Source organism: Gymnoscopelus microlampas (genome assembly GCF_963454915.1).
Source record: "Gymnoscopelus microlampas genome assembly, chromosome: 7".
Lineage (NCBI taxonomy): Eukaryota > Metazoa > Chordata > Actinopteri > Myctophiformes > Myctophidae > Gymnoscopelus > Gymnoscopelus microlampas.
Genome location: NC_139944.1, coordinates 36,074,103 through 36,096,071, shown reverse-complemented (window position 1 = coordinate 36,096,071; position 21,969 = coordinate 36,074,103). Strand labels below are relative to the sequence as shown.

At 41.1% G+C, this 21,969-nt stretch overlaps 1 protein-coding gene across 1 annotated transcript in view; it reads right to left on the bottom strand.

Annotated features, from left to right (window-relative positions):
• Positions 1-7,317: 7,317 nt before the first annotated feature.
• cdk18 (cyclin dependent kinase 18) overlaps positions 7,318-21,969 on the bottom strand; it is a 37,367-nt gene continuing 22,715 nt past the window's right edge. Inside the window, exons 3-16 of the mRNA XM_084062107.1 lie at positions 21,081-21,214; positions 19,730-19,855; positions 18,711-18,767; positions 16,925-17,039; positions 15,739-15,833; positions 15,577-15,639; positions 14,676-14,799; positions 14,305-14,425; positions 12,321-12,418; positions 10,886-10,991; positions 9,258-9,300; positions 9,078-9,168; positions 8,733-8,810; positions 7,318-7,663 (exon numbers count right to left, since the gene is read on the bottom strand). Of these exons, the coding sequence (XP_083918233.1) occupies positions 7,629-7,663; positions 8,733-8,810; positions 9,078-9,168; positions 9,258-9,300; positions 10,886-10,991; positions 12,321-12,418; positions 14,305-14,425; positions 14,676-14,799; positions 15,577-15,639; positions 15,739-15,833; positions 16,925-17,039; positions 18,711-18,767; positions 19,730-19,855; positions 21,081-21,214 (1,286 nt within the window). The 3' untranslated portion in view covers positions 7,318-7,628. The remainder of the gene's footprint in view (positions 7,664-8,732; positions 8,811-9,077; positions 9,169-9,257; positions 9,301-10,885; positions 10,992-12,320; positions 12,419-14,304; positions 14,426-14,675; positions 14,800-15,576; positions 15,640-15,738; positions 15,834-16,924; positions 17,040-18,710; positions 18,768-19,729; positions 19,856-21,080; positions 21,215-21,969) is intronic.

Genomic DNA, 21,969 nt, shown 5'->3' with positions numbered 1-21,969 from the left:
TTTCTTTATGTATTAAAAGCGACTTTGGGTACTTATTATCTGCTCGCGGTTGTGAGCTATTTTTGCAACTTTTGTGTGACACTAGTAGGCTACAATGACGTCGTATGAAAAAGTAAACAAACATAAACAGTTCAAATTAGGCTATGGAGACACGAGGTTTCTGCTCGACAGAATGGTCTCGTCTAGCCTATCTCTTCTGTTGGGAGGACCTAACAGTAGAATACTGTACTACGTCTGTTTGTTTGTGTGCAGCAAACACGAGACATCAGACATTCAGGAAAAAGAAAAACATTATGACAGAAAAGGGCTGAAACACGAGACATTCTTTGAGGAATTTGTAGGCCAGTTGAGTGACCCTCAAGTGTCTTAATCACTGTCAGTGGTTCTAAACCCGTGGGTTGGGACCCCCAGGGGCGTCCCCACATGATTTGTGGGGGGGGGGGGTTTCCCTATGATGACATTGAAGTGACCATTTAAGGACTTTTAAGACCTTTTTAATACCTACAAAAAGACCATTACTGCATCAAAAGTAATCAACAAACTATACTATAAAAACTGGTCAAACATTGGCCAAATTGTCAAATTGTATTTTTGAAAGAGGCAAAACATTTGAAACTAGATAAAGTGCTCCTCGGAGCACAGGTCTCCGCCAGGTCAGATACGTTATTGTGGCCTCCTGGTGGCGCTATAATAGGCCAATGTGAAAAGGGTGCCATTTATTCTTAGGTCGTTCACGGCAATCGGACACTGCATTCATGATTTGAAGCATTTTGTTCCAAAAATGTGTTTTGCTAAATTAGACCTGCTGGTGGCGCTATAACAGGCCAATGTGAAAAGGGTGGCATTTCTTCCTCGGCCTAGTGGGAATGTGCGTGTGAAATTTCACGGAAATCGCACGCTGCGTTCATGGTTTGAGGCAGTTTGTTCAAAACGGACCAATCCTGCAAACTTTGGATGGCAACCTTAACCAATAAGGATGGAATATGGGAAATCGGACAGATCAGGGTTGATCACATGACTATAGAGATACTGTGTACCGATTTGCATGACGTTTGGTTAAAAACTGTAGGAATAATGTGAAAAAAATGGGTTTTGCACAAATCGGCCTCCTGGTGGCGCTATAACAGGCCCATGTGAAAAATTTGAGGCAGAGGTTCTGAATTGGCATCCAGGGAGTGTGTGTGCACAGTTTCGCAGCGACCGGGCCAACGGTGCCGGAGATTTGGTGGTAACACACGGACGGACACACGGACACACGGACGGACACACGGACGGAGGGTAAAACATACTCTCTCGCCATGCCTTACGGCCTGGCGGAGACAAATAGACGATCTACAGGCTCACAACGCCTGGTAACGCGAGGCATCGTGAGCTTGTAGATCTGCTATTTTCAAAATATTTATCTGTGGAATGCTATGCCTCAATTCCTATACAATTCCAAGTGCTTGTCAGGGTGGGGGTCCCCAGTTCAAATTTAATTATTTGGGGGGGGGGGGGGTCCCCAGTTCAAATATGTATGTATACATATACATATATATGTATATGTTGTATGTGTACCCAACGCCCAAACGCCGTGCATACGCCGTCCATAAGACATCCAAGTGGCTTGTCTTTGAACCAAACAAAACCAGGTTAGTTAACTTCCCTCTAAAGTTCCACTCCCCCTACCCCCCCCCCCTACCCCCCCCTCTCTCCTTCTCCTTTTGTACATATTTCTCACTCTTCATACCAGTAACCTGTAAACTGATTGTATGACATTCTATAGTAGTTGTGTATATCTGTCTGTCTCTTATATGTCATCATGATTTGTGTGCATGGGGAACTCATTTGAAACAAGCTCAGTGCTTTTATGAGTCTTCCAGTTTAGTAGACCTTGTATTGTGAATTTGTACTTCCATGTACTGTTGTTCTCATGTCTTACTAAATAAAGTACATCAATCAATCAATCAATCAATCAATCAGAACCAGTCATTGAAAACTGTCCCCTCAGGTCGCTGAGTTGGTCCTCAAGGGGGAGGTGGGGTTCTGAACTTTTATTGGATTTGTGCAGTGGAGAGAGAGAGGTAACACGGAGAAAGAGCAGGGGAGTGACATGCAGCAAATGGTTCGTCCATCCGGGAATTGTACCGGGGACTCACTGTCAAGTATTAATTTAGAGCACATGTGGGCTAACCTCTCGACTATCAGGTCACCCCATAAAAGGCTGCTGTTGCACTAATGCTAAGGTGGTAGGAGATGAATGACTCGCTATTCAAGTCAAGTTATTCTACTCAACCTGTAGTTTTGAACAAAAACCCAATATTTGTCTTGTTTTTAATTTACAGTCCTATCAATTAAGGCATCAGAAATGTACATCTGTAGGCCAAACCATGCTTATAGTGTAAATCTTTTGATTAGATAATGATTTCACCAGTTTAGTCTTCATCTTGTTCTATGTGAAGGAACAGTTTATACAATTATTTGTTTGAATGTTTTGAACATTCATCTTTCAATACAGGCAAGGGATATTAGAAAAAAACTGGAATAAATTCCTTACCAAGAAATGTCTTTACCATTGTGCAAAGGTGTTTAGTAACACATTTCACCCTAACCCTAGGGGAACTTGTGACAGCTGTTGAAAGTGGGGGTACCTGAAGTTATTTTTAGAATTCTGCCCTAAGTAGCATGTGAGGGGTCAATTCTTTCATTATTCTGAATCCATTGCAAGCATTTCTTTTGCACCAAAACCACTCCTTGAGGCCAAGCACACTTTTATCGCTCGTCGCTAAATAATGTCAGTATCATGGTTAGTCATGGTCAGTATCCTGTCACTATCATGTCAGTATCATGATCAGTATCATGGTTGTAATATGTCAGTATCATGGTTAGTCATGGTCAATATCATGTCAGTATCATGTCAGTTAGTATCACGTTAGTATCATGGTGAGTATCATGACAGTAATAGATTTTTGATTGAAAACGGGCATGAGTTATTTTTTTTACACAATGCATTTGAATAAAAACAGAGTTAATTTACAATTATGTAAGTAGTGGTATCAGTGGACATTTTGACTCATAGTTAGACTTGCTGACTCAGTAGCTCTGACCCCAACAGCTCAAGAGAGCTCTTTTTGAAGTGCAGACAGACCTACAACTATGGTAATGTAGTCAATCATGGATAGAATTGTTACTAACCAGACAATACACTAAACTGCATTATCTTAGATTTCCCAGGCCTATAAACGATAGGCTAATGGCTATACTGTGCTTTGTCCAATGACGCCATCTTCTGTTAATTTGTATTAGTACTCTTTAGTCACTCTCATTCCCTATCATTTCATTCAAGGCTATCTTACAACAAATACATCATTTTAGAATTGACTATCTTGCTCAAGGAAGCATCTCAGGGAGACCATTAGATGGTGCGCCTGTTAAGGATGTCAAAACTATTAACTACTGGGTATTTGCCTGCCATTTAGCAATAGCCCACCCATTACAATACTTGCCGTAGCTTTGTCTTGGAGAACATGTTTCTTCCCCAAGCCTTTAGGGACAGCATACTATGTGGACAAACACCCCTAAGACACGGAAGAGGTACATGGGTTCCAGAACTTCCATAGTTTATTTATTTATTAGTTCATTATTTAATCAATTTTGGCTTTGTGGCAGTCACAATACATTCAGTTTCTCAGTTTTCATACAGTATATCACACAAAATATTGAATATCACATCTTATACAAAATCTAAACATTAATCTTTTATAAAACATTTAGATATCATCTAATTTAATTCCTCCTCTTAACATGGTCTTGTTTCTTGCGGCATAAAATTCACTGAGGAAGATGAAAACATCTGTTAAAATACAATATATATATATATATTATTTATTTTTCATGACAGTATTTAAAATAGCTTCATTTACCACAACAAATACACAAACAGTAACACCACTGAGGTGAGGTGGGGTGGGGTGAGGTGGGGTTGGGGTTGGGGTTGGGGTGGGGGTGGGGGTGGTGGAGGGTGGAGATGGAAGTGTAAAGTACACCGCTACGTCTCTCCCAAGTCCCAACAGCTTTGCCCTGAACTTCCTCACCCTCACTTCTCGTCTTTATATCCAAGTGAAAGCAGGCTAGGACGGGTCACATGGCTTTGCTTACATCGAAGCTTTCATCCAGCTTTTAGTGGAAGAAGAGGGTTTCTTCGGCTGTCCATTTAAGTAAATTGGAAAGTGAATCGAAATATGAAGAAAGGTTATTGGAATTCATCTTTTGACTCCCACAGTACATATTGTATACACTCTACTTAAGACTTGGCGTCGTGACTTGTGTGGGCCACCGTGCTGTATCCTTAGGATTATTAGGTTAGGCGGGAAACACTGGAATACAGCCTCCATGCAGCATCGAGGAGCGAGCTTACAACATTTAAGTTATTGGTGGTGATTTCTCTATCAAAGTGGTGTCTTAAAGACAAGAGTAGGAAGATTTTCATTCCAACCAAATACTACCACTTCACTAAATGGTCCTCCCACACAGGTTGAATTTAGTTAAATAGTGAAATCCCCCGGGTACATTGCATGATTGGAATGGAAACTGTAGTCTTGGCTCTCTTCGTGACACATGACCAGACACCATTACTCTACTAGTCTACGAGGCCAACGCCAACCTGCTTTTCAATGGCTCAGGTGCAATAGTGCTCTATCCAACATTACTCAGAACTCAATGGACGGTGACCCACATCAATCTGTTTCTTGTCTGACAACATCACTAATATCAGCATTTGGAAGAAGGATCAGATAAGGAAGCCAACGTGAATTACACAAACGCACATCGCTCGCACACACACGCAAACACACGCACGCGCACGCACGCACGCACGCACGCACGCACGCACACACACACACACACACACACACACACACACGCACACACACACACACACACACACACACACACACACACACACACACACACACACACACACACACACACACACGCTGTCATTGTGCAAATGTTATGGAACCGGTCAGCCTACATTATGCCATATAGATAAGTCATTGTACAGCCCCATACCTAATAAAATCCAGTATGTTGAAAGTGTAAAAGTACATTTTTTGTCTTTCAGTGTAAAATCAATTCTCCGGATTTGACTGTTTAGCCTCACATCCTACATTTCCTAATCTGTTGGTCTCAGCAGCACTGGACACAGGGGTAGTCGGTACGTAGGTCTGACCACATCCCTACCCATCATGTATCTGCAAAAATGTAAGCCTCACTTAGTTTCTTCATCTAGGTAATGAGAATGACTAGTGGGCTCAAATCTGCCAGGAGTGAATTACAATGGGAAGATTAGACATGTTAGAGCTTTATGTACTGTAGTCAATGAGTGTACTTGAAACATATTTTTATAAGAATTCAACATACTCCCAACTCCCTGCCAAGAACTGGTTTGGCAAGAAAGTTTAGCAGTGCAAGATGAAGGTGTTGGGGATATTATGTGAAATTACTGAATATAGAATTTGGCACTTAAAAGTAATTTCTGACATTATTTCCATACCTTTATCGTCTACTATTATCGTCGCTGTCGAATTTCCATATTTAAACTTTTATGTTTCTTGATCAGCGTATGCCCTACTTTATACTTTGTCATATGACAGCAAAATTAGAAAAGAATATCTACAAGCTCACAACGTATCACAGTGTGACACGTTGAAGATATGCAATTTTAGAAAAATATTTTTATATTTTCATGACATGCCCAAAATAGGGATGCCAGGTTGAAAGTCATTAAGTCTGTCTATGGGTTTTATAAATATATAGCCAATGAAAAGTGTTGAAAAGAGCTTGGGACTAAATAACTGATCCATTGGAACACAGATTCCCGTTTTCTATCAAATTAACTAGGGACTACCAAAATCTTGGCCAATATCTGATTACCGGTTACTTGCTTGGTCAAATCGTCCGATACCAACACCAAAGCCGATATCACAATTCCAATTTCCAGGAGGGTTTACCTACAGTAACTGTGTTTCTGGGTGCAGAATCAGACTTAAAAAAAAGCTGATTCATTAGGCTTTTAGTGTTTTTAGACCATTTTGAAACCTTCCCTAGTAAACATTGATTGAATCTGCAGCCTTCATCATCACAAATCTTTTTCAGCTTCACATTCAAACAGCAAAACATTATATATATTATTTAGATATTGGTTCAATACCAATATTTCTTTTTTAAATCCAATTTTGCCGATACCGATATGATGACCGTTTAATCGTGTATCCGTAAAAGTAACGGTTTTGGACGTTAACAGTTTCGTGCCGACAGCAACGATATGCAAATACTAGAGGGGAGAAGGTCTTTGGTAAGATACTAGGGCACGAATCAAGCCAAGGTAAGGAGGGAGGCGAAGGAAAAGGAAGCAGGCTTCAGAGGACACTTCTGGTTTGTGCAAATAGGAAACTGAGAAATACATACACTTATGCGAATGAACCCCTAACACGCAGGCTACCACTAGATCTCTAGATATCCAAGATTCTTAGCAAGCCAACATATCATGCACATTTCACTAAGGCAACTTCAAAAACTCAGTGGACACTGTCGTTAACACTGTTTTGAACGAAGACCCCAAGTCAAGTTGAAACACTGGATCACTCAAGCAAGGTAGGTTCATCTTATGGATGCACACCGGTGGCTTTGATTCAATTTGCAGTTTGCTTTTCTCTTCTTCTTTTTTTGGTAAGGGCATTGTTTTTCATTGGGGTGGTGTGGCCGAGGTATGGGAGTCTGCTGCTTAGGGTTGGGCAATATATCAATATTTATATAGATATCGTGAATAGATTATCGTCTGGCATTGTAAATCTTCTATATCATTATGTTTTTTTTTATTATTATTATTAAAAAGAAAATGGATATTTTGATATTCACAATGCAATATTATCATCACAATACAATATCGTATGTGGTCGAAATTTCCTAGCCCAGCCCTAGTGCTGCTACTATTTATTGTAGTACTTGTGTAACAGTATAGTGCAGCTATAGACAAGGAAAGTTGCACTCAATGCTCAGATGGGTTGTGGGTGTGATCGGTATAATTAGAGGTGTATTGCAGACAGCAGACAGCAGTATACAGTGTGAAAGTAGCAGAACAGCTCTTACTTCAGTAGTTATGGGAAAGCAATGCACTGTAATCCCTTTAGGCCTGTCATAATGAGGTACTATAGCCTAGTTGTACCAATTAACTTACTGAGGCAGGCAGATAATTATTGTGACTGTGACTAACTTGGCAGTATGTGTCTTTTTATTGTACCGTAGCTTACTCGTATGTGTGTGTGTGTGTGTGTGTGTGTGTGTGTGTGTGTGTGTGTGTGTATGTGTGCGCACGTGTGTAGTTGGAGATCTCAGCTGAGAAATGTCTGAAGTGCAGTGCAAGTTCTTTCTCAGAAACACCCTACCCTGTCGCCCTGCGCTGTTGCCATGGAAACGGACGGCTGCGCGCGTACAAGTATGTGGGTACATGCATGCACATTTGTGCGTGCACAGACACACAAGTGCGCGAGTGCAAGGAGAAAATTGTCTGCTGAGCGAGTCTCATTGGCCACGGCGCCTGGGTCTTCACAGGGATTTCTCTTCATCAACCTCTCTCTCTCTCCGCTCCTCTAGAAGATACTTTGTCTTCTGTTTTTTCCCCGACCTAAGGCAGAGAGAATGCTTTCATTTAAAAACATATATACATGTATATATATATATAAAAGATATATAATACTATATGTCATGTCATCTATTATATTATACCCGTGTTTTCTATATTATAAAAGATGTCTTTATGTAGGCTACCGATATAATACACAGAAGACATATTTAGAATTAATTATACTATAGTTTAGATATGGTTATTATAATGCATAAATGCCCTTAATGCCCCTAATGGACAATATATCTAAGGCCCCATCTTGTACTTATCCCTTATGCCTAATCTTATTAGGCTCTTCATTTTTAAATAGTGAAAATAACCAATCTACAAGTGTCGATGTAGATCTTTTCCAAGTGTAAAATTAGGTCAATCTCTCAAAAGATATATATATATATATATATATTTTAAGTTTTTTTTCCCACCTTTATTGATAGGTACAGTAGACTGACAGGAAATGGGGAGAGAGAGATTGGGAGTAAACACTTTTAACACTACTAATACTTTAACACTTTTAACACTGCTAATACTTTAACATGTTTAACACGCTGAACACTACTAATACTTTTACAATATCAACACTTTTAACACTACTAATAATTTAACACTATCAACACCTTTAACACTACTAATACGTTAACACTATCAACACTTTTAACACTACTAATACTTTAGAACTTTTAACACTACTAATACTTTAGCACTTTTAACACTACTAATACTTTAATCAACATCTATTAATGGTAATAAATAATACTTAACACTACCAACATTCTAAGTACTGTATACTGGCTACCAACATAGCGAGTCCATGCTGTTTCTTCAGGAACAGTATTTTGTAGTCAAATTCTAATTGACAGATTATGCCCAAATAGTTTTGGATTGTTTATTCATCATGCTCCCAGTGTGCAAGAGCCTTAATTATTATTTTTAGCTGCCGTCTTTAAAGTAATCTCATCATTCATCACTAACACTTTTGGAGGCAGTTCTGTACATCTTGAATTATATGGGGTGATTGTTGTCTTAAAATCTACTTCCTTTCTGTTATGTTTGGAGAATGTGTGGTTTGTACCTGGTGGATGGAACAAAGAGCTGCGGTGTCCCGGGTCTTTCTGGAGTTGAATCTCTCGAAGAGAGAACACTGAGGCAGCTGTAGGAGGAGAAAGATCATCATGACCTTGGATTATTACTGCTTCTGCTTGAATTGTCTTCAGATGCTTAGTCAGTATTGTCTGAGGAGGCAACATGTACTCTCTATGTAAGAAGGTTTGTTTGTCTGTATCTGTGTGTGCAGGCCGGCATGAGTGTGTGTGTGTGTGTGTGTGTGTGTGTGTGTGTGTGTGTGTGTGTGTGTGTGTGTGTGTGTGTGTGTGTGTGTGTGCGTGCGTGCGTGCGTGCGTGCGTGCATGTCACTTACTGTCTGCCAGACTATGAATGCTCTCTCCCAGACTCAGGAAGTAGGAGTGTCGGAGAGCTGTTTCAGAAGTGCTTCTACTCCTGGTGTCATACTGCAATCACAACACAACAGCTATCTGATTACAGCATCTATAAAACCGCAGTGATACACAAGCTGCTGTGCTGATTCCTTGTCTCTTACCATAAGTAGGGCTGACAGTAGTTCGATTCCCTCTGTGTCCAACCTGTTGGAGACAAAATAGGTGGATTTTAGTTGTATTATGAGGTTGCATGAGACATAATTAGCTGCTAGCTACATTATGCAGCTGGTGAATATTTGTTAAGATTTGACACTGCCATTCTACTGCCCTGTGCAGGGGCTAAAATTAATTCAAATCATTGATAGTGCTAGCATATCATGAACAACAGCAAATGCTAAAGTGAAATAAAACAAAGTCTATAAACTATAAAGTGCCTTTTGGCACTTTATAGTGGGTCACCAAAATCAGTAGGGTTAATTCTCCAGGGTGCATGAATGAAGTTTTATGGTAATTTAGTTTATTAGATATGTTGTGCACAAGTGAATGGCATAAGGGAGGCGCTAGGGGAAAGGCCATAATCTCGGGAGCATGAAGGTACACAGCGAATTCTATGGTAATCCAGCCAGTAGTTAAAGAAATATGTTGTTAGAGACATAAACGGCAGACAGACAGACGGATAGACGGATGGACGGACAGACGGGCAGGCAGGGTGGCAGACTGGCAGACAGATGGACATTTAGAACTAAAGTGACTGGATAATCATTTAAACTGGACTGGGCATACATTTCTTACTGAGTACTTTTCTTCCCCTTATTATTCCTGTGTGTGTCTTTGACCAACCAACTGCACACACCCCATGTATGTACTGTATGCTGTCTGTTATTGAGCTGGCCAGTAAATGGTTGGAAACTCCACCTTGCCATCTTTGTTGTGATGCATAGAGGTATTAAATTGTGATCGGACCGACACCCCAAGGTGAGTGCCTTCATAAATCCCCAGCACAATATCCCCTATCTTTCATATAAATAACAATGGGACTGGGGCAGGGAAATGAAAGAAAATAGGCCAATCTTAGAAAATAAATATTGTTAAACTACAGCTTTTTTGTAATTATCGTGAATGCACTGTCCATCGTCCGTGACTAATACATGTGTTATTTTCTGCCGTGCGGCAATATGGTTATGATATGTTTGTGATTATATATTGCAACGTGTGTACAGGACGACACATGATGCCTCCGTTCCTAAGATCCCCATCCCGCACTTCATTTTAAATAGCTAGAAGCCTGTTAATTCCTTGTGTGAATTTCCTTTATCAGTTAATCAAAGGCTACGATTTTAAATGTGTCATGATTGTAATTCTTAACCAGAGAGAGGGAGAGAGAATTACGTACCGTTATTGCCTGTCTCATTAAAAAGCCAAAGCTACACGTCGGTGGTGGTTCATAAGAGCGCTTTTTCTTCTTCTCAATCATAACTAGTTTCCGTGGCTATGGTTGCAAGGTGACCAGGTGAATGCCATGGAGGGGGCGAGGCCAATAATGCTTGGTTTTGTTGAACCCGAGGATATCATAACATAAAAAAGGAGGTGTGCAAAGATGATGATGTTGATGATGTTCCCTCAGTGCCCTGTTATTCCTGTCTCTCTCCACTGTATAATCCGATAAAGAAAAAGTATGCGCACACACAGCCCATAACACTTTGCACTGTGCAGCGTTGTGAGCTTGTAGATCAGCTATTTTCTGTGCGTGATACTACACGCAGCCAAGTATAAATAAGGGGTTAATTACCTGGGCACATGATTGATGAGTGCTTGAGATCTGTACTGTGGAAACAGATAAGACCTGAACTCTTCATTACTGCTGATGCCTGGCCAAGTGTCCTCTGTCGGAGTCCCTGGAACACCAAGAAACACAGAGAAGGAAGAATGAAATGAAACATAGCCTGTTCTAATATATATGACTAACTTGGTTATGCCACGAAGCCAATACAATTAATGTTGTTCTTGTGCAGTGAAGTTCAGGATAGGTTTAATCAGTGTTCCTTGTTCTGTGTTCCGTGTGTGTGTGTGTGTGTGTGTGTGTGTGTGTGTGTGTGTGTGTGTGTGTGTGTGTGTGTGTGTGTGTGTGTGCGTGCGTGCGTGCGTGCGTGCGTGCGTGCGTGTGTGTGTATGTTGCATTTTATTAGGTAGTAGGTGTCAGTGAGCAAATGTAGCGTACTAGGAATTACCTCCAAAATGGACGATGGACTTTTTCTTCTCTCTAAAATGTTGTCATTGTGCCAATTGTGTTGAACAATGAACTATAATACAACATGGTCCGTGGACAGTGCCACTGCTAACCTGCACGGCTGGCCTGGGGAGGATGTAGGCCAGTGGTTCCCAAAAGTTTTAGCTCGAGACCCAAAAGAGAAATTAGATGTCTGCCTGGGACCGGCCGGAATTAGTGAAAATAGCAGATTCACAACGTGTCACTTCTGTATTTATTTACAGAAATTATTTTGATTCGAATTGTTTTAATTGATGAAAAGTTGTGCTTAATTTTGGAAAAAGTAGGAAACAAAAAAAAGGGAACTCACGACCAACAAAAATCGGTCCCCGACCCACTGTTTGGGAAACAGTGATGTAGACGACCGCAATGCCTCCTCTGATACACATGGGCTTTGTTCAGACTGCAGGCTATAGGACTGACTGTGTCCACGCTGTTATTTGCAAGTGATCAGGTGGGATTTGTGCATTCAGCCATTGGCGAAAATAGCGGCCAGTTGTGGCGGACAAAGCCACCACGGATGAATTAAACTCTTGTCTCCATGGACCACGGTACCCTACTTCTGTGCCAGTACTTTAGCCCTGTGCCACCTAGGGTGTCACGATTATGACATTTTTACTTGATGATTAATTGTCATATAAATAATTGCCTATTAACGATTTAATTGTGTTTTGCCATTGAACATAGGAACATCTGTTTGCCTTTTAGGCTTTGTAAACAAAAATTGCACAGGGCAGCTATGACAAATAACTTAAATATATTAAATAACTTGACTGACTTGACAGAAAATTGGGGAAATAGCCAATCTACAAGGTCAACAATTTCCACAATTTAAAAGAAATGTTTGAACATTGAAAAATGTTCAACATGGAAACGATTAACAATTATCTCAAAAATTGCGATTAGGCGATTATGAAATAATTGTAACATGCCTATGTCCTGGACGATGGACACTTACCCATGAGTCTAAAGACCAGGTGTAGCTCCTCCTTCACAGTGGCGCCAGGGAACATGGGACGTCCTGTTGCCATCTCAAACAGTATACACCCCACACCCCTAGAAGAGGAAAGAGAAGGGTTCATGCTATGATCGTTTCACTGATTATTAGCCTGATGAAGACCTAAAAGGGTCGAAACGTTGCGCCGGTAATAAAAGTACCTTTTTGGAGCTTAAAAACAGTGTTCGGATGTTTTTATCTTCTCCATTTCACTGATTAAACAGTGTAGAGTCCCTACATAAATCCTATTCAACACATGCACGCAAGCACACACACACACGTGCGCACACACACACACACACACACACACACACACACACACACACACACACACACACACACACACACACACACACACACACACACACACACACACACACACACACACACACACACACACACACACACACACATGTTCCCTGTATCCTACATCTGAAGAGAGGACATGTCACTAAGTAGATCAAAAAAAGGTTGCCACTGTGTTACCGGAGTAGCCACATTAAATGGTGCTAATTAGAGAGTTACAAGTTTTCTCACCACGGCACAATTGCTAATGAGCAAAATGCTTATGTGCATACAGCCTTCTGCTGTATGATTAACGAGCTCGCTCACTGCGAATAACATGACGGATTATAAATAGATCAGTTCCTGTGTATCTGTGTGTGTTTTTCATAGAAAACCTGCATCAGCCTCAAGCATCTTCATAATATTGTAAAGCTACAATCCGTAAGTTTCATGTCATCTCCCGACAGAGCGAGATATTTGCAATGGTAATACCTAAGATTCGAAAATTGGGTGTGCTTTGTAGGCAACCAAACATCTACGGCTCATCCAGTGGTGCCCTAAATGTTAGAGGAGCGTGTTTAAGACAGGTCGATCCCCGGTTCGATCCCCCAGACCGGCAGGAAAAATCTGGGTGGGGAAGTGAATGACCACCACTTACTCCTCCCCCAACACAGCTGAAGTGCCCTTGAGCAAGGCACTGAACCCAAACTGCAGGGTTGTTTTCAGGGTCCAGCATTCACTGCCATATACTGGAGGAGAACAGACTCTACCGTTGCCTAGAAGAAGCTGAATTTGATTTGTCGGGAGGTTGGAGTTCCGTACACTGGCCACTTTAAGATCTTGCTCGGTTGAGTTGATCCATGAGCTCAGGTACCCAGGAAGACCGGGAAAGCATCTGTCATTATAGATTTTAAACACTTTAACCATTATCTTATACTTTGGCTATTCAAAAATAGCAGATATACAAGCTCATTGCACGGCACCGAGTGCCAGCACTATGAGCTTGTAGATCGTCATTTTTTTGAAAAATCATGAAAATGTGTGCAAATCTTTGAATATATATTTTTTAAAGCGAACATTTGTACTCAAATATTTGCTTCTGGGGATTCTACAAATGTCTTCTAAGTCCTAACAGTTTTTTGTGCCGCGCTATGAGCTTGTATATCTGCTATCTGTATAAAATAATGGTTAAAGTGGTTACACAGATGCGCTCCCGGTTTAAATGGGTTAAGTACCTGGGCTCTGCGCTCATAAGTCCTTGACTTCCTTCAGAGCAGTGCCTCCTGTTGTTGTCAGAGGTGGATGTTCCGATAGGATGTTATAGGTTGGTAATCTCAGTTTCCTCGGCATTTAGCCGAAGGCCAACCTTTGGCACACTCTGACTCCACTCTGTTCAGGAGCTCCTGTGCTTGTTCCACGTGGGACAGAGCAGGCTGATCGTCGTCCACGTAGTCCAGGTCTGTCAGGACTGAGGGGTGTCGTCTCGACCTCTTTGGTGTTAAGAGTGAAGCCAAGATCCTGCTCTCGTCCACTTATGGCCTTCCTGAGCGCATAGTCCAGGACTATGATGAAGAGGAAGGTGGGGCTATAACAGTCCACTTTACATTGTTGGCCTATAACTCTTGAACCGTCCATAGGTCATAGACTACAGCACACTCACCACATGTCGATGGGCGTGGAGTATTCTGTAGAGCCGAGCAGCACATCAGGGGGGCGGTACCACAGAGTCACCACCTCGTTGGAGTAGGTCTTAGTGGGGACTGACTTGGCCCGCGCCAGACCTGGACAACACAAAACATCAGTACTGTAATAACAGTCTGATATGCCTCTGTGATGCTTAAACACTAAAACACAACAATGAATAAAAATCCAACATCATCCGACGTAGTCTGAAGTAGTCTGTTTGGTGGAGAGCTACCTTTAAAGCGTGTGAGCCAGCATATGTGTGTGTGTGTGTGTGTGTGTGTGTGTGTGTGTGTGTGTGTGTGTGTGTGTGTGTGTGTGTGTGTGTGTGTGGGTGTACATCCCTACCAAAGTCGGCCAATTTGAGCTCTCCCTTGTCGTTGATGAGGAGATTTTGTGGCTTGAGGTCTCTGTGCAGAATCTTTCTCTTGTGACAGTAGGACAGACCTCGCAGCAGCTGGAACATAAAGATCTACAGAGAAAAGCAGTGGTGTAAAGTAACCAAGTACATTTATTCAAGTACTATAGTAAAGTAACTAAAGAAAATATCCTAATGACCCATTACATATTGTCACTGCTGAGTGCTGACCCCTACTTGTTGGGTGTAGACAATGTCTCCTCCGCTACAAATGAAACCGCTAGCCGCTTCTTTTCACCTGGCGGTGAGCAGTATCAGCGGGCCAGTGCATGCCAGTTCTGCTCTCCACTGAACAGACGCCCTGATCAACCTGTAGGAGTCGCCAGTGCAGTCCTTCCCACCCAGCTTCCCATCTGAGAGCATGGTTCACAAACTTTTTCAGCTTGAGACCCAAAAGATAAATATCTCCCCGGGTACCAAAACTTCCAAAAATACATAAAATATTAATAAAGCCGTATTTATAGTAAAAATAGCAGATCTACAAGCACATGATGTGTCGCACTGTGGTGCGTTATGTGCTTGTAGATTTGCTATTTTCACCATTTGTTAATACAAAGGTTTTTTTAATTGATGAAAAATAAAGTGTTTTAAATTCTGTTTCATATTTTTTTTATGTAATAATGTAAATGAAGGACCCATAAAAATGGGTTTGGGAAACTCTGCATAAGAGCAGCCAGCCAAGCCGGGTGCAACATGGAGGATTTGAACCCCAGTATCCACGGTGATGGGCAGGAAGGAACTTTACCGGACTTCCATTTGGGTTGCTCATTTTATGAATAAAATGTACTGGGTATTTTAAGAAGAATGTATTTATGTATTTTTTATACTCACCTTGACGTTGTTCATGCTCATGAGATTTCCACAGTTGTCCAAGTACTGTTTAAGGTCACTGTCCTAGGAGACACATCAATAGGATTAGCTGTCAGGTATTTACTACAGCATATCCACTGAAGTAACACAGTGTTCTACCTGTCAGTGTATGGATTTACTCACCAGATACTCAAAGACCAGAGTGAGGGAACGCTCTGTGTGAATGATGTCATGGAGTGTGACAATGTTCGCATGCTTCAGGTTCTTGAGTAGAGACACTATAAGCAGACATACAGAGGACAGGCATTGTCTTTATTTCGCTAGACACATTGACAAGGACACAGTGAAGAGGAGACGGGAGGAAGTCACTGGTGGGACAGGACTCCATCCTAGACCAGCTAAGGGTGTATCAGGGTGTAGGTTTTAAAGTTGAGGTTTAACCTACTCAAATTCAACCTATTTACAGGCCTAGTGGTTATCAAATATGTTCATGTCAAAACACCCCCAAATTGAATTGCATTTGGCCGTGGACCCCCATCTGAAAATATTTTGTGCCAGGGAAAAATATAAATAACATGTGTGTTCAAAACAATGTCAGAATTATTCCTTTTATATATTCACGATTTTTGAAAATAAAAGATTTACAAGAGATCTGCTATTTTTGAATAGACAAAGTATAAAATAGGGTGATTAAAGTTAAAGTGGTTGAATCTGTGTGAAAAAGAGGACTCGCACGGTTAATTAAGTGTTATAAAACTGTTTTATTCCAGCACATAATAATTACAATATAAAATCATACATTTTATGCCAGTTAAAGACAGTTGGCCTAGCAGTTGGGTCATTGTCCAGAGCTCTGATGTGATAGCCAGTGGGAAAAGGCTATTTCTGTGTCATTGGAGTGGTTTGTGACAGTGCTGGCATTTGCCTAACGGTAACAGCACAAACTGGGATGATGTGGGTGATGTGGGTCCTTCAAAATCCTTTTAGCTCTGCTCAGACACCTCCTGAAATATGGATCATGCAGGCAGGGGAGTGAAATCCCCATGGTGTAGCTCAGCCGAGCGCACCGCCATCTGCAGGGCTAGCTGTTCCCTATCAAGTCTTATCAAGAACATTTTTCAGACCATGTTCTGATGAAGGCCTTATTAGTTAATTCTAAGTTTTGGATAATAAAGTGTGCAAGTCCTATTTTTAAAAACTGAATTCAATATTTTCACTAATAAAAGAACATCCACCCTACCTAACTACAAGTATTGAGGTAGAAGAAGAAATGATCTGCAACACTTATGGATATCACTCTTATATACACCCCAGACCTAATGGAGGATAGCGTGTCTGGTTTTAACAGCTTTTGTGTGCGTGTGTGTACCCTCTCTGATAGCGGTGCAGGGTGCTCCCTCGTCGTGCTCCAGACGAATCTCCTTCAGTGCCACCAGGTTCTCCGTCAGCTTGCTCCGCCCTTTGAACACTGTGGCATACGTCCCCTACAAACACACAGACATGCACGCACACACATACAGTATGTATGCGTGCATAGCGTACACATATGCAAGCACATGTACACAAAATCAGGGTCACTTTCTGATAATCTTTGACTGAATGTTGTGAAAGGAGTTCAATAAATGTATGACTTAATAACCAGCAGCAGTTTGTCCTCTGAATGTGACCTGGGCCTGTTAGAAACAGGAAATAGAGTCGCTATTGCCTAATTTATACTCACTATTTTGCCGATTTGGATCAATTTGTTTCCCAGGATTTTGCTGTGTACTCTTAGGTGTTCATAACAGGCCTTTTTACAAGCCTGTTTATTTGGGGCCAAAATACATCTCTCTTTTTTACCTTAGGAAGCCTCAAGAAGTCTCAGGTTATCCGGGACAGTCTACTAACTGTTCCCAGAGTTAAAATAAAACAGGAGGAAGCATAAAACACGAGGAATCATTTAAGTATTATGTCACACATTATAGTTGGAACAAACTTCCACAAGATTTGAGGCCAACTTGCCTTGCCTTATGAGGTACAGTATGGAGTTAGAAAGGTGACATTTGAGTTATAAATCAGTACAGACTTTGAATGACCTTATAATTAGCAGCACACTTCACTGGAATGCTGAAACTAATTTGATGAAAATGTTAATTCTTGAATCTACAAGCAGCATCACAATAAAGATTCATACACATTTTTAACTCATCTTGGGGGGTTGTGTAGAAAATGCAGTAATAGATCCGCAAGAACACAGTGTGTCCTTCTACACACTGGTTCCATCTACAATTTGTAATCAGATTAACATTATCTTCTGCCATGTAATGCTTTGCTGCGTAACACTGGGAGAGGTAGAGCTTCTAAAGCCACAAGCCGCAAGCTATGTTGGTAGAATATAAAATTAGCTCTTTCATAGTCATCATTCCACCACCATGCCCAATAGCTGATGCTGTGCCTTGTGACTGTAGCCAATGCAGAGAGCGTCTGTTACTAATCGCTAAGCTCTTAAGACATGAAAAAAAATCCCCACTGCATTAATTCTCTGGAGAGATCTATGATCATTTTGCTGGCGTCTAACTGTGATGAGATTTGCAAAGACGTCTGCATCCAATCCTCTCACAACAGGACTGAGCAGAATACCAGCCATCTAAGGTGGACTGTCTCAACAATCTTGCCAACCTAAGTGACCAGAACAAGGAAGATAACGTAGAATATACAGTATGGCCGTATTTAGTCAAATTCAAGTATAAACCGAGCGTTAAGCCATGCTGTCTGTGCTGTTACTTGATTTCACAGGCGTTTCGCATCTCAGACAGGCTTGACTCACTCTGCTCCTGCTGAGTCAAAGTTAAATGGACAGACAAGCGTATCAATGGTCAATTCAATCACTACACTGCTCCTTTCTGGCCTCAAGTTACTGCTGGCCTGCTGTTGTGTCATGGACACTCATCACTGGATTGTCATAGCTTACAATGGTTAATGCTTACAGTAGATACAGTACACCACCGTGCTTGGACCAGTTGATGCAATCCTTGTACAAAGACAACTCAAAAGAATGCAGCCACTCTCGAAAGCAAGGACATTTGTTATTCAGTTGCTGTCATTCCAGATGGCTGACAGCCTGGATTTGGTAAAAACATTGTGTATGTACTGTACTCTATGTGACAGACACGTACCTCACCCAGTTTGCCCAGCTTTACATATGTCTCCAATTTCCCAAAGCCTATGTCAGACTGGAGAGAAAAATAAATAGAAAAATCAGCTTTTTGCCATCCAGCCTTATGGTTCGCTTGTCTGATACAGTCATGCATTCACACAAAATGAAATATGTCTATAGCAATACCAGCATACGTATATATTTCCAAAGCATTATTGTTAACAAACTACAAAAGTGCTGTAAATAAAAGGAAGGAAGTAGGCGTGTAAACTTTATATATTTGAACTTTGTGTCTCAAGAAAAGTCAAATGCAGGTTTAGAGAAATGGATACACTAAATTAAAGATTTTAGAATTGTTTTTTTCCTAGCCGGTGTTAGTGAATTATATTTACACACTGATTCCAAAGTTTAAAGGATCTACACCGTGCATTTAACAATATATATATATATTTAATATCATATTGTTTATTCCCTCAAACGTTTTTCAAAAGGTTTGAGCCTAAATCAAGCCTCAGATATACTCATTCCAACTAACTTCTCTCTGGCTTATAAAGCACTTTCACCTGCAATACCACATTGTCCTGATTTGGCACGTGGCACTATTGAGACAGTTTGTATGCATGTTATCTCCTGGTTCTGTGTGGAAAAAGTAAAAAAAAAAAGAAGAAAACATTTTCTTATTTTTTTTTATGTTGGAACTGAAAAACAAGAGGGATTGTATCGCTTGTGACGTCACATGCGGGGGCAAATCAGTTTGGCCTGTTTTGAGACCAATTTACATAAAACCCCAGATATGCCTGGAAAGCCTGAGTGCTCAAACTGGGGTATTTTTGGAGATAGAAGAGAGGTAGGGGAGACCAAAAACACACACAAAAGAAGGAAAAGTTAAAATGCATGGTGTAGTCCCTTTAAGGGCAAATAACATAATCTACATTTAGCCTTTGCTTTGGAACAGTCAAAAGTGTAAACCTATATGTGACTACACCTTTGCATGTGGACAATTACGATACATATATATACTGTATAATTGCCACTGACCAGTGAGGCACGTCGAGACATGCGGCTGAGAGGTTTGCAGGGTGGAGAGTCCTCACCCTCAATCTGTAGTTTCTTGAGGAACTCGGGAGGCAGATGGATGTCCGTGGGGATGTGCTTACTGACATCCTATGTGCATCAAACAACACAACATTAGGTTACAGTTAAGCTTGGTTCTCTGAGAATAGGCAGAGTTATCTTGCTCTGTTTGAGATATATGGGAGGCGTGACATCATATTCAGCAAACAAGCCATTGAAATGTAAAGAACTTAATAGTGGCATTCATTTATGGGGGGAAAAAAAGAAAACATGAAATATGGATGAACAAGTTTTCTGCCCAACAGCAACAATATGCAGAAATGCATGTATTATCTAATAATGTATTTGCTGTGTATACCTTACACTGTACTCCCTAAGTTGCCAATAGACCTTTGCAACTGCACTATGATCAATTCCAGATTTATTTTGAGGGTTATGCCTTTATGTTGTGGCATCTGCAATTTCTGTCTTTTGTAAGTACCACATTTTTCCAGAGTGACTGAATAACACTTCCAAGATACACTCAACTGTCTGGACTTTGGGCCTTGTGGAGTATGAGAAAGACAGAGAGGTGATTCATGATCTTTCCACAGGGACACTTTTAGAAAAGGCGGAACAGTGAACTCTCGGTGTGTCTGGTGCTGTAAGGATGGTGACGGGTGAAGGAGGAAAATGGAGAAGCAAATGGAAAGCTAACAAGGCCACTCATCCCATTCACCTGGCAGTTGGGAGGACGAGGACTTGTTGTTTTAATGACCTGGCAATGTATTTTTTATCTTATTCTGTTCCTTTCTTCTTTGTGTTGGTTTTCAAAATCAAATCTACCTCGCTTCAATATATATATTTTTTGCTTTCCAGAGTGTTTTTCCATTACGTAAATGAAGATGTGTTGATGATTCATGATAAATAGAGTACTATCAACCATTTGTTTGCAGCATCACCTTGCTTTTATGTTTTACACCAGGGGTGACCAACTCGTATCTCGCAAGTGGCATGTGGCTCTTCAATTCACATCAAATTATGTTTATTATACATTCTATTCGCGTATTGTATAGGCCACGTTTATCTGTATCCTACTGCTTACACGTGTGAGCCAAGAATAGACTGAACCCACTGACATATTCACGAACCAATCTTATACCTGGGAAGTGAAAGAAAGTGTGTGTGTGTGTGTGTGTGTGTGTGTGTGTGTGTGTGTGTGTGTGTGTGTGTGTGTGTGTGTGTGTGTGTGTTAGGGTAGGCCAATAACTCCCCCTCTCTCTGCCCCCAGAAGCACGCACGCACGCACCCACGCAATACCCAAACAACCATTCACCTGCATGGAGAAGCGTCTATGCTGGGCCTTGCTGCGGTAGTGGAGCGAGGGGGAGTGGGCCCCTGGAGTAGCTGGTTCAGGGCTCACTGGACTAGCATCCTGAGACGGAGGGCACAGTGTGTCTGGAGTCAGGCCTGCATGGGGGACACATGGATTAAAGCAAAAATGAAATCCCACGACTGAAACATTTTTGTATGACCAAGTCCTAATGTGTGATTTGTGAAACAGTATGAAAAGGAGCCTCCCACACTATCAGCGCTGATTCCTAAACAATTAACAATAATGTAACATTATGATGTCTTATATTGTTCCTGCTGTTCTCCATACTGCCAACCAGGTGAAGATGTCACCGACTGAGGGTTCAACCTTTGCTTTTATACAAAAGTATATGAAATAAATAGATTTTATGGAAAATGCTTGTGAAAATATTGCTAGGTTGAACACTACAAAATGCTTAAAATAATAACAGAAAACAGCCTATCTACAAGCTCTCAATGCGTCTGGGACGCATTGAGAGCTTGTAGATAGGCCGTTTTCGCTGCGCAAACAGCTTCCATAGAAGACATACTGGCTTCTATGGAATCCAAATGACTGAAATCAGTCATGGCGACTGAGAACTTTAATCCATGGGGACACATACACAGAGGAACCAAAGTCAGAGTCAGCAAGGGGGGGCTTTAAACAGTAGAATCAGGATCATCTTTATTTGTCACATTTTTTCATGTGCGCTTTTGTCGTACTCCATGAGAAGAGAGGATAGAGGTAGAATGAGAGCAGAAGGAAATAGAAACAGGTTAATTAAAACAATAGTATACAGATAACGTATGTGAGATAGGAGGTATAAATATGCTGTGTTTTTTTTAATATATTAGCATAGTTACTGTATAAA